Source organism: Mchenga conophoros, linkage group LG23 (assembly GCF_057382185.1).
Source record: "Mchenga conophoros isolate Kocher_MC1m ecotype Shallow Benthic linkage group LG23, M_conophoros_male_GT1.1, whole genome shotgun sequence".
NCBI classification, from domain to species: domain Eukaryota; kingdom Metazoa; phylum Chordata; class Actinopteri; order Cichliformes; family Cichlidae; genus Mchenga; species Mchenga conophoros.
The window spans coordinates 30,377,168-30,394,855 of NC_140547.1; the positions used below are offsets into that span (position 1 = coordinate 30,377,168).

A 17,688-nucleotide genomic window follows, 5' to 3' on the forward strand; every position below is an offset into this window, starting at 1 on the left:
AGCCTGTCATACAATGGAAAATACTAAAAACTTGATTTCCAAAGAGCTACTAGCCAAAAACATAGCATGGTTTGCAGTGTGTCCTTAAAAAAACAGATATATGGAAGAAAAACAAAGTCCCAGGCACAGTCATGGTTTAGGCCTCCGTTTCAGCCAGTGGTGTTGGAAATCTTGTCAAAATTGATGGAATTATAAGCTGAGAATCCACCATAATCCACCATACAATGCCATCTAGAAAGTGTCTGGAAAACAGCTTTACTTTTCAGCATGACAATGATCCCAAACACACCGCCAATGCTGTAAAAACATACCCGGATGGAAGAACAGACAGTAGAACACTGTCAGTCATGGATTGGCCTCCCCAGATCCTCAACCTCAACATTAGTGAAGCAGTGTGGGATCATCTTGAAAGAGAACAGAACAAAAGGCAGAAACATCCAAAGAAGAGCTTTGAATGTCCTTCAAGAAGCCTGGAGAACTATTCCTGAAGACTACTTTCCTGAAGAAATGACAAGAAAGCTTTTCTAAAGCTGCGTACACACTGGAAGCAATATGGTGACCCGATACTGTAGAAAGTAGGTTGCACTTGACATAAATTTTCTCAACTCCCGAGTGAGAGGCTGAAGAAACTACCAGTGAGAATAATGAGTACTGTTGATTAACATATGACCTTGTAGTAATTATATTGGTAGGTTACCTTAGCAACTGATTTCTGGAACATCTGTAAGCGTGTGTCAGTTTCAAAGCAATGTGTGATGAATACATTTCAACTTTAAAGAGTCTAGGCTGTGTTAAAGAATAAAGCCAGTCACACCAAATATTGACTTTTAAGATTGTAGACTTGTACAAACTCTGTTTTTGCCTCATACACTGTATTTCCATATATTTTTCCCAATGTTTCAATAAATCCATGCACCTCTTTCCGATTTTTCCAAGCAAAATATGAAGAAATAAAGGGTGACTCAAGACTTTTTAGCAATACGGTAGAATTCCTTCAGCAGCCCTTCTTTCAAATCTTGCAGGGTCAACAGGCAGAAGGCCTTAGTGCCAATGAGTCTGTGTCTCAAATCCGTATTGCTGTAATAGGCCCTAAATAACAATGGAGTTGCTCTGAAATTGGTGGCATCAAGCACAAACGTTCCACCCTTTCTGAGACATTTTCCCTCACTGACGCTTGTCAGAGAAAGCCAAAAGGTTTTGGTCTCTAAAAACTAAAAAGCCTCTTACTCTCTTCAAGGAATTTTGAAGCTATTTTCAAAGACAATTGATCAGTCAGTTAACATGTTATCTCAAAGATAACTTCTTCAGTCTCTCAAGTTACAGAGGCACTGTACTCAGAAAGAAATGAACCACTGTTGGCCAGTAAGACATCAGGGTTAAGCCTGAAGTCTCTTGCCTGACAGTACAGGCCCTCAGTCACTGCAACACCCAAAAATAGATAATAGCAGTGTCTAGCAAATCATTTCCTGTCGCATCCCATGTGAAACCCCTCGTTGGCCTCCATTTCCTTCAACCAAGAAGCCATTATTAAATGTCATTTTGTTGTTGTCTTGAGGTTGAGGTGATGCAGTAATCATTATAGTTGTGCAAATATGAAGACCCCCATGTTCAGCCCCAGCACCCAACTGTTAGAATTAGCTGCACTTGCCAGAATTAGACTAGCTGTGTTTCCAGCCTCGCTGACATTTACAGCTGACATTTTTAATATCTGAAAACTCTCCAACAATTGGACTGAAATAACACTGGAACACGCTCCAGAATTCCATTTGAGAGATTGCATTTCAGATATAGCTTCATGTGTTTTGATGTGGCACATGACATGCCTGGTTTTTATTGTGAAATTATGGATCAGTTATAGACAGGATTTCATATGTGTCTGCCCCTTTTATGCCTGCTCATGCCTACCCGTTTGTTCGTTAGTCATCTCCCCCATCCTTTTAAACTCCCTTCTTTCTTTTTACTTATAATATATGTCTTTATGTTGTTTGCTGCTCGTGTGCGCAGAGTACCTGCAGTGAGTGTGCCGTTGCAGCAACACGTATGTGCAGTTCATGGGCGTGCATGTCGCTGCTGTGTTTGCTTCTGGCCGCTCGCCTCGCCGTCCGACTGAGCTGCATATCAAACAGGCTGTGCTTTGGGGGCTGAGTTCGTCTCTAGACACAGACCCTGTCAGTTGGCAGAGATGGGGGGGCGGGTGGATGGATTGCGGGGAGGCGGCGGTGTTAGCAAGTAATTTCCTGACTCAGAAGCTCTCTCCTCGAAGATTTCCTCTCCTTCCCCCTCAGCATTCCTATTCAACACACACACTCTCAATCCCATTGACCTCAGCTGGCAAGGCAAACAAGCAAAGTCTGCAGTGGCAGCACAAAGAGACCAGATCCAAGCCTTTAAACGCCGCTTCACCTCATTGGTTGATAGTATTGCGATGATAAGAGCAAAGATAAGCCATTCTAAACAGGATAATGCCCAAGCAGTCTGCGAGCGACAACATAAAGAGTGTGTGATTCAGAAGAGGGGGCTTCAGGGCCGAGGCTTAAGGGGCTTAGACACATAATGAGTATTACCTGAGGTGGGGAGATGGGGGGGGGGGGGGGGGGGGGGGGGGGCGTTGTGACAGGAGGGCAGTAGAAGGGGCAGGATGTGCATTGATTTACTGGGGAAATCTATGAAGGTGTGCAGAAGGTACACACAAATACACACTCAGTATGCAAACATGCAAGTAGATTGGAATATAGAAAAATGCAAGATTTTAGCAATGCAGACATAAAACAGAAGAAGGGTGATGGCCTCAAAAAAAGGAACATATTTAAACTAAACCTCCCTTTTTCTAGTTTCTATGGCTACAAATGTAATATACGGGTGGTGAGGCGGAGTACTAAAGCGCAGCTAGACCTGTAAGTCACATAGATCAACAAAGTCCACATGAAGAAGAGGTTTTGGTGGATGAAAGGCTCAAACTCAAACTCACCCATGAGCCTTGGGTTTGTGTGCTATGTTAACCCTTGTATGGTGTTCGGGTCTGTGAGACCCGTGTTCAGTTTTTTTCAAAAGAAAAATTAAACAATTAATTATTTTTTCACGTGTAAATGTGTTGTGTCTTTCCACTCACTCCACTTGATTATAACTGATTTATTTATAACATTTTATATAAAAGAAAAACGAGAAGCACATTAATTCATAAATGTGATCTAACAAAGGTAAAGGGAAAAAATTAACCATGTTTGCTGTTCATATGTCTTGTAATTGGGATGAAGTAAACATCTGTTGAGTAATTTAACATAAAATTATTTGATAGTGTTAATTTGGAAAGCCAAAACTCTAACGGGTCCACCAGACCCATGAACACTGGCTGAGTAACAAAAATACGAACACCACACAAGGGTTAAACTAAAGCTATATGTGGAAGTATTATTTTTAGGCTTATTATTTCTTATGTGACCATCCAGGGGGCTGTACAAATAATTTTGCCAAAAAAATCACATGATGAAACAGTAATGCAATTTAGGGCTATGTGTGCAGGGCGAAAAAGTATATTTTTTTCTCATTTGAAAAAGTGCTGTAAGTAGAAATGGCGGGCCACCTCATCACAGAAGTTGTCAAATATTATTGTGTCCCATTAGAAAAATTCTGACTACGCTCAGCTGTCATTTACTGTAGATATAGCCTGGGGCTACGGCTCACCTTCTCCTAGAAATTACTTTAGCATTACATATGAACTTGAAGTGTGCTTTTTACATATATGTGTGATATGCATTCAGATCCCTGTGTTTTTTGATAATAACACTTTTTTTAAAAGTTTTGTCTATTTGTCAGTTTTGTACACCATCGCATTGGGATGTCCATGAGTTATAGACTTTAGGCAGTCATTGTCTACAAAGGAGTTCAAAGTATTAAAGTATTAGTAATCGTCAAAGGTTGTTCCACAGTTATTCACTGGTAATGCTGAAGACATGTACTGTTAGAAAAATAAGACTGGTGAGGTTCACATGGTTGCCAGTAGGTGGAATAAAAACAGCAGTGGCTGCAGTGACTCCTGACCAGTGTTGGGACTAACGCGTTATTAAGTAACGCGTTACAGTAACTACGTTGTTATTATTGTGGTAACGAGCACGGTAACTAGTTATTATGCCAAAACCGGGAATGCGTTAATCGTTACTTCGTGTGGTGGCTATCGCGGAGCTTCCACAGATTCAATAACATTAGCAAGTGGTGGAGGCCAGCAGGTGGATGAAGGAAAAGGGAGGCAGGAGGAGAGACCCGAAGCGGCCGCTGCTCCGAGAGTGTCAGGTGAACTGAACTTCAGGTAAGAAGTTATAACCTGCAGTCCATCTGGGTCAGATATGAACCAAGTTTAGGTGGAGTTTATTTTCGTTATGCTGACTTTTTCGTACTGCGTGCTTCCTAAGTAGCTGACAGCTGGTAACTGTGCAGGGGCAGGTCTAGCAGTGTTGCCAGGGGTCCATGTAGGGAATTAAAAGGGAAAGGGGGGCACAAGGAAATACTTTCTTATTCTCATTTAAAATGTCTCACTTTAAAAAAAATTAATTATCTGAGTCTTGCAACAAACAATGGATAGATTGATACATATATACCATCAGAACAGTGTACATCACTGTCACAACAGTGTTTATTTTCATTCAAAGGCTTTAGGATTTTTCCTATAATGGTGGGCCGGTCTCTAGTCAAAATGCCCGGGACGATTTTTTTTGTCCCAGTCCAGCTCTGTATGCAGCTCATCTGCAGTCTGGTGTTACCTACATCTTCCTATTCAGACGGCAGAATTTCCGAGTTCTGAGTACAATCGAAAGCACCACGACTGCAGTTTTTGTGTTGGATGTAAAAAGCAGGCTAGGATAGAATCAGGTGTGGGATTTCTCTCGTGGAAATGTGCACATTATTTTTTCCTTTCTATTGGTAGGTGGCACAGTGCACTTGTGGCAAGTAAGCAAGCTAGAAGACTGGCAGTCTGGCTGGGTATCCAGTTATGGAAGCAACACATTAACAAGAGAATTCTGAGTAAAACCAAAGTTACTTTCCCTAGTAACTAGTTACTCTGAAAGTAACGAGTAACTTGAAGTAACTGAGTTACTTTTGATAGAAGTAACTAGTAATGTAACTAAGTTACTAATTTAAAGTAACTTACCCAACACTGCTCCTGACATCCTCGCTGTGTGTCCAGAGGGGGGAACATCATAAGCTTGTTTGTAAAACTCTTGTTTGTAAAAGTGTAATTGTACAAAATCTTGTGGACTTAAATGTATAAACGGAATAATCAGAAATTAAACTGCTGTAGTTAAGCTAATAGTGTTCTATTTTTTTAGCCAGACATTTTAAAACTTCCCCTTAAATGTGTCCCTGATCACAATCCTCTATGTCATCGCTCTGTTGTGCTGCTGCAAGTAAGTAAGATTATGTCGGTCAATATTAAAATGTGTTGCATATATAGCCTTAATTTGTGTCAACTGAGCTGTGGCTAAGTACCTGAAGATAACTAACTGAAAACACAAACTGTCAAAACACAGAACGTCATAGTTCTGTATGGCCACAGGATTATTATTTTTTTATCCTCCAGTTATCGCTACAAAAGCCTGCAAAGCCCTGTGGCATAAACATCTACTAAACAGATTTAATAGAAACTCAATTTGACTTTCAGCCTCAGATTTCCCGCTCCTTTTTTTCACAAATTCTAATAATTCCTTTATTAGTAACACATCTTCATTACTAACTGGAACCCCGTTTTAAATCAAGCCTGGAGCCAAAAACCATCTCTTCTAGTTTTTACTATTAATTGACTAATTAGTTGGCAATGATGCATGAAAGTTTGGAGTGGTATCATGACTTTGGGTTGGTTAACATTCACCTCAATCCCAAGCTTCCTTAAATGTGTCAGTGCATTTGTTGACCAATCTTTCACCCCTCAGACATGTCCCTGATCATGATCCCTTTGTTGTCTTGCTACAAGCAGCTACACAACCCATAGCACTGGTGATTATGTGAGTCTATTTCAGTGTGCCATTTCAGTGTTACTTAGCAGTGATAGCTCAATCATAATCTGCTGCTGCTGTGTCTTTTTTGTGCACGGAGGCTTCAAGAGGCTGGGAGAGATCGCTATCATAATGTGTCATATGTGGTGTGGCGGGTACTTGCATTAAAAATACCCTCCAGCACACCAAGCCTCTATGAATAATAAGAGCTCAACTAAAGCTGTGTTTCCTATTCATGGCGATACCTTATGTGCAAATAAATGTCAGCAAACTTCATGACATGAAGTAGCAATAATGAATCAAACTTGTGTTTCCTGTGCAAGTGTTAACGTTGCGATGATATATCATTTCACATAACACAAAGATATAGAGTCTTTCTCTGTGTCAACAGGAGATAAATTATCTTCGAAATCAGCCGAAACGGAGATGGAAGGTAACAATGTTTGAAACGGTTCTTCTGCCTATTGTCTGTGACCTTCAAATCCTCTGCTGCGGGTCTCTATTGTGTCAACTCTGCATCCATAGGCAGCATCACTGAAAAGTAGTTTCTCTGGGGTCACGGAGGTTATCTGATGGCAACAGTCTGAAGGCTTATGGCCGTATCATGTCTGCAGCGGGGATGCTCCTGAGGTGTTTTTTCTCATTACGGGGGAATGTCGATTACTGGAATGATAGCCTCGTCTGCCGTAATTGACCCGTTGCTTCAAATTGATACCATCTGTCTTCATACAGATGTAATGACCTTGTAATAAATCGACAGTTTATTGCATTAACCCTGACTCTTTGTGACAAGTGACGATTGCCTGCAAAGGGAGGTGTCAAAATGGATCAAGGGGTCGCCACTCGGTGGCAAGAACAAAGTTGGACCAACAACTTTCTCTAAATTAGTTGGCGACAGACCCAAAGCCTTCCTGGATTCTGCTTTGTCATTTCTCCAGTTTTACATAACCATGAATGAAAAATAGTATCATATTCACAGTTGGACCTATTATCTTCTCCAGATTTAGCATCCCCGTTCTGTCTGGAAGTTTCAAACAGAGCTCACAGCTAGAAGCTGACCTTCATTTCTGGCTTTATTCCATCACCTGAGTTTCAACTCGCTAGGAAAGACTGTATATGTTTTAAATTGTATTTTAAAAATGCACATTATTCAGCGTTACTGTAAAGCTACAAGTGCTGGCAGAATGGCTAATTTTCAACTTTTTCCCCCTGGCCAGATTAGAGCGAGCCAATAAAAACAATAAAACATTAAAGAACAACATCTAAAACCATTACAGCAGGAAGCAAATGACCGTCTCTCTGACCCCGTAGGATTGTCCACAGGCTCTCTGTGTATGCAAGGATACATCTAGTACTGCTTACTTTTTTATTACATACACTGAAGGATGCAGAAGCACTCAGGAGAACAGAGTCTTGATTACATTTTCTGATGACACTGCAGCGTTGACTCTTTTGAGTTTTTCTTCTATCAGCTGGGTTCACAGCCTCGCAACAGTCTGAACAGCATTGTTAAAATCTTCTCTAAGATCATCAGAGTGAAACAAAGAGATCTGGGTTCTTTTTGCAACCAACAAATCCCTCAGAAAGCGGCACATATTTTGCCTCTTTGCGAATATTTTCTTTATGAAGGCTGTTTGTTAAAACTAACTGATATTCTGAAGCATCTTCTGTATTTTAACGGCATAATACTGTTTTCTTTTAAGTCTGGTCAGCAAATAAATACTTATGGGATTTTTAAAAAGTTGATTTTATTAGGCTTGAATTCTTGTTTGCATTTATATTTTTTTCATATACTCACTTCTGTTTATTTTTTATGTGCTGCCTCAAACTAATTCAAACCACTAAATTAGTGCCGATGACTATAATTGATGTAAGTTTTCATTTTTATTTTAACTAATTAATATTAAGGTATACTTGTTTACCACATATTGTGATATATAGTTTATCCATTCTTGTTTAAATTCTGAATCTATGCTGTATTTTTCTAAATATAGAAAAGAGCCAGTCTTATAGACTCATAGACTCATATCATTATTCATCTTTAATGATCCCAACAGTGTATAGTAGTCAGTGTTGGGAAGGTTACTTTTAAAATGTATTCCATTACAGAATACAGAATACATGCCCCAAAATGTATTCTGTAACGTATTCCGTTACGTTACTCAATGACAGTAACGTATTCTGAATACTTTGGATTACTTAATATATTATCATGCTTTTTACAACAACGTGAATGTACTATTGCTGTGTGATTTATTACTATTACTGAAGGTCCGCGACTCCGAACTGTAGTAAAGGGACCTCTGACTAATACGGCGGGGTCCCTGTCGGCTTGTAGCCGAAAAATAGCTTTACTTTGTTGTGTGGGTCAACTTTTCTTGCGAGAGACAGAGAGAGGCGTTGAAAGGCTGCTCCAACGGAACTTATTGTTTTCGGAGGAAAACACGAACACGGTGTACAGTCGAGTCCTAATAGCTTACTTACAACTGGGCTCGTCAGGCTCTCTTCTTGGCTGCAGTGGTTATTATTATATTTACATGCTTCCAGCTCCCGTTTTTCCTCGATGACAACTCGTACCTTTCCACTCCCCTTTTTCTCGCTCCTCGCGCTCACAGACCCATAACGTGTATGGCAGTCCATTCTCCCTGCAACACGGACTACACTGCCCATGATGCTACATTCTTTAGAGCTATGCTTGTAGCATTCTGCCTGTTAGCTTAGCACAACAACAACGAAAAGGCGCTCTCTCACCCAGGAAACACAGTCTCAGAGAGAGAGAGAGAGCGTCGCCCTGTAACCATGGCAACCGTAACGCTGCCGCCTGGAACAACAGAACGTAGCTGTCAAACAAAACCCAAACAGTCCTGACCCGCGACAAAATGAAACAGGAAAGTACCGCAGTGTAATCCATTTATTTCAACAAAGTAACTGTATTCTGAATACCACCTTTTTAAACGGTAACTGTAACGGAATACAGTTACTCATATTTTGTATTTTAAATACGTAACGGCGGTACATGTATTCCGTTACTCCCCAACACTGATAGTAGTGAGGTGGTTAATATTTGATATTGGTTTCATATCCATGTTTGTTTCCTATTGGTGTGTGATTTGGTGTAGCGAGCAACAGGTCGCCATGCAGCTTTGGAGGTGGACTTGATGTTGTTCAGATGTTGATATAAACAGCTTTCATGTAACCGTGTGATGTATGGGTCAAAACAAAAAAAATGTGTTCTCTCGATCATTTAAGAGATGTGTGCAAATAGTCTTAATCGACCATTTGTAATTATATTTTATATTTATATTTTTTCTGAGTTTATTTATTATAAACTTTATCATAAAATGAAGTACATTTAACTTTAAATTATGCTATTGTGGTAGACAGTTGAGTAAATTCTGACTAAGTTTTTCAATACCGGTACTTATATTTGCTGATTTAAATTCCAATATTGTGATACTCAAGGATATTTTCTTCTTCCAGATACATGAAACATAAATAACATTTCCCTAACACTTGCTATGTGTATTTAATTTGTGTACTTGTTTGCCATTATTTGTTCACCCAAGTCTAGAGACATTCTTGTTCCGACACACCTGAATCAATTGAATGGCTTGTTATCAGGCCTTTGCCAAACTTGATGGCAAACTTGAAGAGGTAATCCAATCATTTGATTCAGCTGTGTTGCAGTAGGAAGGCATCCAAAAGCTGCAGGACAGCAGCTCTCGAAGACTGGAGTTGGACACCCCTGGTTTACAGCCTTTCAAACATGTTTCCATCAGAAAAGTTGTCCAGAGTGCCCTCTGGTGGACAAACTATGCAGTCTCGATACTCATAACAGTTGAAAGGTGTTTCTACAGTTTATTTTACTTTTTTACATTTTTTTTTCAAGTTTTACTATGTTGAATAAAATTCAATATTTCTGGACAATGAGTATAGCATATTGAGGACCTTGTACATATTTAAGACAAGGATTAACTTGTAGTATAGTGGGTAGTATATTGAAGCGGTGGCAGTTTTCCAGTTAACGTCCAATAACTTGAGACCCAGTGTGTGTCTCCAGTACAGGTTTTATTGTTGTCAGTAAGAAGAGACCAAGTAGGCAATCCGTGTCTTGTTTGGGAAAAAGTCAGAGAGTGAAAAGACGACCTGCTGTATTTTTCCTTTGGGGCGTTTGGTTTTATTTCCATTCTCTGTTTTGCTTGAACTGAACTCTCTTTTGACACGTCGTCACTCCCAAACAGAAGGTTTGATCAGCATGTTATGATTTCTGTGATCTCAGCCAGACGTGTGTGTCTGAAATGACCACATAAAAAGATATCCTACTTTATGACATTATACAGATCCAAGAGTAGAAAGAAAACTGTCTGAAATGAAGCATTTAGAACAGTTTGAAGCTTAAGCTATAGGCTTATTGGGATTACTAGTACATATGCTGTCTTTACTACTTGAAACTTCTGCCATTTAAGCTGTCTGTTACATTTGGATTTGAGTTTAAAATTATTGTTGTGTTTGTGTCCTCAGAGCCAGGATGGGAGGTTTGAAGTTCGTGGGCGTCACGGCAAGTCGGTGCTGACCATCAGCGGCGTGAGGCTCTCCGACTTGGGTCGATTTGACTGCGAGGCGCTCAGCAGGATCGGAGGTCATCAGAAGAGCATGTTCCTGGACATTGAATGTAAGCGCGCCCATTAAACGCCATGCACGCACTTTTTGTTAGAGTGCACATGCACTCCACAGCAGGCTTCCAAGAACTGGAGATATTCAAACAACAAGTTGCCTAACATTGCCTGTGGGTAAAATGCAGAGGAGTGTTGTTTTTGCAGAGCCCTGGTCACCTGTTACAGCCTCTTACAAGCTTCTCCTTTCTGCCTTTCTATCGGCTCTTTGCGGTCCTTGCTGTGGAAATGGGACACATAAACACATTTAAGCAGAGTTCAAAAGTTCACTCACGCTCAGTTCTAATAATTCTTTTTGTAGTCTGGCTATTTCATCTTTTTTTCCCTCTCTGAAATGCATTATATCATTGTAAACAAGTCACCCACCACGCACATTGCCTCCAGAAGGGTTAATTAGTGAGAGGATATCATGCATCGCCTTTCTTTTTTTCTCCTGCTGACAGCTCTGCTACTTCCCAACGAGTGCATCCATTCCTCAGTGCTGGTTGTTTGGGGTTATTTGGGGCGGGCTCTCCCCTGCTTAATGAGCTCTGAAGCAAAGATCTCCATTTTGGCCTCAGAATGATTAGGTTCATTAGTAGCGAGGCTCAGTGGAGTTTTTTTTTTTCCTTTTTCTTTGGGTAGCAATTGATTCCACCTTGAAGCTCAGAGGAACAACAAAGAGCTAGGCCAGGCAAACAAATATATCCAAAGAGACAGCGAGGGAAAAATGAAGACCATATCTGCGTTGTCACATGAAAACCAATTTTCTCCTTTTCATACTGAGGTGACTTTTTGAGTTCATGGATTCCCCTCAAAATTTTGTTTTGCACGGTTCCTGAAAAGTTGACATTTTAGGAAAAACTTGTAGCAAAAAAACAATCCCAAATTCATGCACCCACTCTCTAACCGTGAAGCAAAGTTGCTGTCATTACACTGCAAACTTGTTTTGCTGGAGCCACAGCTGACAACTCGCGCCCGCGCTCTGCACAGAGACACAGGCTGTGAGTCTGAGTGTGGAGGGGCTGAGCCAGCCGTTGCCACCGAACTAATGAACTCATTTACTAAGTCACTGCAGGCTGCAGGGGGATAACACGTCCTCGGCTGTGACAGAGAGCCAGGCATCAATCTCTTTAATGGAATCCTGCAAGCGAGCATAAAACAACCATAATGCCTCTCCGACTGAGCGGGGCCGACCGGGCCGAAAGAAATCCGCACAACAGCTCGCCGCCGCAGTCGTCCATTACTGCCCTTTCTATTTGCCGGCGCCAATGAGCTTCTGTTTGCATGCTTTATTCCTATTCTTGGGGGGCACGATCGCAATGGAGACCCCCACCCATAGCGTGAGGTAGCTTCAATTAAGTTTTTCTTTTTTTACACTGCCGAAGGAGTTGAGGAAGCAGCAATTAAATGCTTTCCCCCGTCTTCTCTTTAAGGTGAAGCCTCAGCAAGTTATTTATTTATTTATTTACATCTTTGATCATCCAGCACAGCTCCACCTTTGATTTGAGTGTTTAATTGGCTGCCACAAATTCCAGACACACCAGCAATTACTCTTTTAGCAATTCAGGTCTTGTTTTAGTTTTTTTAAAAAAAGCTCCTTTTCCATGTAAACGAGGTGGGTGCAAGAAGTGACGTTACTCTGTTTTGTTTAGATATACCAAAGTTCCTGACCAACCACACCGTTTATTATTCATGGGAGGGAAATCCGGTGAACATCAGCTGCGACGTGATGTCCAACCCACCTGCCACCATGCTGTGGAGGCGAGAGCGCTTCACTATCTCCACAGAGGGAACCGCCAACATGAGGGTGCACAGCGCCGAGGGCAAGTCTGTGCTGGAGGTGAGTTCAAGTCCTCCGGTGGCAGCCAGGTTAGGTTTAGGGTCACGAGACAAAAAATGTGTTTGAAAGTTTAATAATGACTCTGTCAGTGTGGTTTATCAAACAGAGGTGCAAAAGAAATGGAGTTTTTTGTAATGAATTGAATTTTCTTCTTTGAGGGAAAAAAACAATTAAATAAACAATAAAAACAACAGTGAAAGACAGACCTGTAGTTTAATGAGTTTAAAAAGAAAATAAATTCTGATGGCTCTTTATGAAGACTTACTCACACTGATATAGTTTTCAAAAATTTGACAAAATTCAGATTTTGATGTTTCTATTGGCATCCCAGTTTAATGGAAGTAAGCGAAACCCCAGTGGTGGTCATTGTGAATAGTTTGTCATAAAGGATGCTTTTAACTGAAGAAGTCATGAAAACTAGACACCCATACTCAGTTTTAAATGATGATTTCATTTATTACAGAAAAAGTTGTTATCCAAATCTACATGGACCTGTGTGAAAAAGTAATCACCCCCCAAACCTAATAACTGGTTATCTTGTCAGCAAGAACGGCAATGAAGCATTCAAGTCTTTCATAAGGCTGTGGAAGATTTTGATCCTCTCGTTTTTGCAGAATTGTCTCAAATCAGCCCCACTGGAAGGTGTTTTTAAGGTCATGCCAAAGCATATCAGTATAATTCTGTTTCAAATCAGTCCTATGAACACCAAAAACACATATTATTCAGTGCATGTTTAGTATATAAAGCTCAGTTATATATCGAGCACAGTTGGAGCGAAAGCAGAAAAGTCCAAGTGAAATCTTTAGTTTTAATATGAATTGTGATCGACTGTATTGTTTATCTGCGTCCAGGTGACTCCTATGTCCGACAGAGACTTTGGCCGCTACAACTGCACGGCCAGAAACAACATTGGAGTTCGATACCAGGAGTTCATTTTGGCCCAGGCAGGTGAGTCTGCAGAACTGCCACTAATGCGCTAATGAGGCTAGCAACTCAATTTCAAGACCAGAACATGTGGACGTCTCAGGGACCCTGCAGCTTTTCAATAACCGCTCTCCCAGTAACTCCAGCCATTCAACTACTTTGTAACCCTCTACCTCTCTACTAATGGTAATAGCCTTATTTGCAATTCTCAGGAAGATAAATTCCACTACAACTCCCAACCCCTATTCAGCCTCGCCTAATCTCAAATAGTGCTGGCTGATTTACCATACCCCTCGCAATTTAACTGAAGTACTCCCTAATTTACGGTAGCGAGGGCTAATACACAATAGTGCAGTCTAATTATCTTTAGTGCAGATTGAATTGCTCTAGCTAAGGAAGAAAAAAGTAGTGAGCAAAAAGCTGACCAAAAATGTCGTCTTGCAGGAAACAGTAGGTTTTAGAAGAGTTTGTGACTCTTACAATTCAGCACAACACACACTCAGGCACACGCAAGAAAACACACTGTGAACATGTTTGTGTTCTTAACGGATATTTGAGACGTACCTTAGGTAGAATACACTGTCTTCATAGCTCGATCATAAACTGATAGAAGAATCTGAGGGTGGAAGTGTGTTTGTAGTGAGTCAAACTGTTCTGAATTTTGCCTTGATGTTTTAAGTGAGAATCACTAATACAACCAAAACACCTTGAGTCACATCAAAAACATATCCAAGGACAAGTGATGCAGTCAAGTGATGTGGCAACTTACCTGAAAATAAAATAAGTTGCTGTCTATTAAATTGCTAGAGTCTAGAGTCGGCTAGGTTTAATATGGCAGTGATGTCAGGAAGTTTTTAGAGTCAAGGTTTATTTGTGCAGGAAATATATTCAGAGGTCTTACGCAGAAGCATTTATTGCAGTGAGCTTAATATCAAGGAGAACAAAGATGGACACTGCTTATTGCCACCCAGTTCTAGAACAATCTTGGAGGCAACAGCAGGAGAACGGATTTATAGTCCAATAATCCAAATATTTAACCCACAATGAGGTAGTGGTCATGCACAGGGAGACAGGTGGAGCGGCACGCAGGCAAAACACAGTGTCTATATAAACAGATAAAAAAATATGGTACTGGATTTAAAAAAAAAAAAGCAGAACTCAAGCAATTAAACAAACTAGGAATCAAGGAAGGCTAAGGTGTTGCACACTAAACATGGGTGACACAAAGGAGGGAAAACTAGCAAAGAAATGATGTACAATAGAAATTACTTACAGAAACCTGACATTGTGGCCATTTCTTAATATATCTATCCTCATCCTGCGCAGAATAGATTCTGTTCCTGTCTGTTCCAGCTAAAAGAAAAGACTAACACAGCTCCTGCACTTTTAATCTGCATGAATAGAAATGTTATGTTTTTAATGTCCTATCTTTTCACCTAAAATTAAAGTACACAGGCTCCTCTCAGGCGTTGTATAAGCTGAATTATTACATCTCTCCTAAATAACCCTTGAAAGCTTACCAAATATAGAAAAATAATCTTTTACAATGTCTGTCTTTAGTTTTATTACGGTGGCACTGTGCCATTTATCTTTGATCAAAAATACATTCAGTGTAGTTGGTTATTGCTGTGTAAATGTCAGAGTTAGGTCCATAAATATTAAGACAATTGCCTCTGTACTCTGAGGTCCTCCCATTTGTTTTGTTACATTAGTCAAATTACTCACGCTAGAAGACTTCTTTTTTTTATCCTTCTGCAGTATCTGCTGTTTGGCAGTGTGCGCCCTTCAACACAAGAATTCCCTCCCCCACTACATTGCAGCACAGGTCAGAGCTGGTATGAATGACATGAATGGCTGATCATTCACACACAGCATGAAAACAATGAGCTTTTGTGGAGGTGGGTTGCAAAGCTGCTTGAAAAGCTAGGAGCAAATTCAGTAGCTTGGGTAGTAGGATGTGTATAAGGGTATCAGCGGTGCCATCAGCTGGTGCTTGCTTCTTATCAGCTGATGGGAGTGGAAATCTGAGTCAGTCAAACAGTCAGGCTTTCTGGCTCTTTGTTCTAGACTGAAATATCCCACCAACAATGGGATGTATTGCCTGCATAATGTATAAACATTCTAAATGCTTTATAGTTTTTTTCTTTCCTTCATTAATAATGTGGCTGGGCACATTCGTAGCGTATGCCCCCCCCCTCAGCCAACGCGGATGCAGCCTGTGACTCTCTCCACTCAGTGGTCAGCAGACTGCAAACACAATCTCCGAGAGCCCCTCTCATAATATCAGGGGACTTTAATCATGTCTCACTGGACTCCACGCTTCCCACTTTCACCCAGTATGTGACATGCCCAACCAGAGACAATAGAACACTGGACTTACTGTATGCCAATGCAGAAGAGGCATACAGTTCATCACCTCTCCCTCCTCTGGGCAGATCTGACCGCAACCTGGTGCACCTTGTCCCTGTGTATGAGCCCTTAGTGCGCAGGGAGCCACCAGCCACCCGCACAGTACAGAGATGGTCGGAGGAGAGCGAGGAGGCTCTTAAGGATTGTTTTGAGTCGACTGTGTGGGAGGTGATCTGTGACGACCACGGAGAGGACATCAACAGCCTTACTACATGCATTACTGACTATATTAATTTCTGTGTGGATAACACCGTACCTACCAGGACTGTGTGGTGTTTCTCCAACAAGAAACCTTGGATTACCCCAAAAATTAAAGCTGTTCTCAAGCAGAAGAGGAGGGCCTTCAAATCCAAAGACAAAGAGGAGTTGAAAAGGGTGCAGAGAGAGCTGAGGGGACTGATAAGGAATGGGAAGGACAGCTACAGGAGAACCAGTTTCAGCAAAAAAACGTTGGCGAAGTCTGGAGAGGCCTCAGAACCATCTCGGGCCACAAACATCAGAACTCTGACACCTCAGACACTTCACACCAGTGTTGCCAACTCCTCAGTAAGGAAAATCGCTATTGGTTGTCCTAAAAGTCGCTAGAAGTCGCCAAATGACGTCATCGCCTAATTTGCATAATTGGTCATGCTAATGTAATTGTAACCTACGTTGTTGGAGAGAGAAATAACATCGTGGAAGAGACATAAAGTGAGTAAAAAACGTCCTAAATGCAGTTAGAATTTATTTAGAACTACAAATTAAATTTCTTTTAGCAATTATTGTTTTTTAATGTCACAATTCCAACCCTGCTCCTTTATCCGGACCTGGACCGGCAAAAGTGACCGGAAATTGGCACTCTGGTGGAGTTACTTTGTGTGTGAGAGTGTGTGTTTATAAGTAGTTTTAAACCTTGTGATCCACAAAACAGCATAACAGTAAAAGAACTGACTGCGTTACAGTCAGTGCGGGAGCAGCGGCTTCGCCCTGATAGCAGCTGGGGGAGGACTATCCTCCGCCTGGGAGTGCTTTGACACGGATGAGGTGCCCCAGGCAGCACCGCTGCCTGTTGAGAGTAAGAGCGATACGTGTTTTCACGTCAAAAAGTCGTCATAAATAAGTCTCCAGTAATACCAGAAAAAGTCGCCAGATTTGTCGCTAGTCGCTTTTTAGAAAAAAAGTCGCTAAGGGGGTCTGAAAACTCGCTAAATATAGCGACAAAGTCGCTAAATTGGCAACACTGCTTCACACCTCCTCTACTCACCCTGCTCACTCCTCCCCACCCCCAATAACAGCATCCAATACACACTCAACACAAGGCTCCAGCCTGTCTCTCTCAACCACCCAGGTTAGGAGGGAACTGAGGAGGATTAATGCCGAGAAGGCGGTGGGCCCAGATGGCATCAGCTCAAGGGTCGTCAGGTCCTGCGCGGACCAACTGTGTGGGGTGATGGAGCGCATCTTCAACCTGAGCCTGAGGCTGGGGAGAGTCCCACAGCTCTGGAAAACCTCCCGTGTTGTACCAGTGCCAAAGACTTCACGCCCCGAGGACCTCAACAGCTATAGGCCGGTGGCTCTGACATCCCACCTGATGAAGACCCTGGAGCGGCTGGTCCTGGCTCAGCTTCGGCACCTGGTGAGCTCATCACTGGACCCACTTCAGTTTGCCTACCAGCTTGGCATTGGAGCGGATGATGCCGTCATTCACCTCCTACATTGTTCCCTCGCTCACCTGGAGACAGCTGGAAGCACTGTGAGAATCATGTTCTTTGATTTCTCCAGTGCCTTCAACGCTATTCTTCCCTCGGTCCTGAAGGACAAGCTGGAGAACTCTGGAGTGGACCATCACCTCACTACCTGGACTTTGGACTACCTCGCCAACCAACCACAGTATGTG

General features: G+C 41.6%; 1 protein-coding gene across 2 annotated transcripts in view; it reads left to right on the forward strand.

Annotated features, from left to right (window-relative positions):
* Positions 1-17,688, forward strand: part of ncam2a (neural cell adhesion molecule 2a) — a 450,560-nt gene that overhangs the window by 376,246 nt on the left and 56,626 nt on the right. For both annotated transcript variants that reach the window (XM_085263663.1, XM_085263664.1), the window contains exons 9-11: positions 10,506-10,656; positions 12,292-12,479; positions 13,331-13,427. In XM_085263663.1, the coding sequence (XP_085119789.1) occupies positions 10,506-10,656; positions 12,292-12,479; positions 13,331-13,427 (436 nt within the window). The remainder of the gene's footprint in view (positions 1-10,505; positions 10,657-12,291; positions 12,480-13,330; positions 13,428-17,688) is intronic.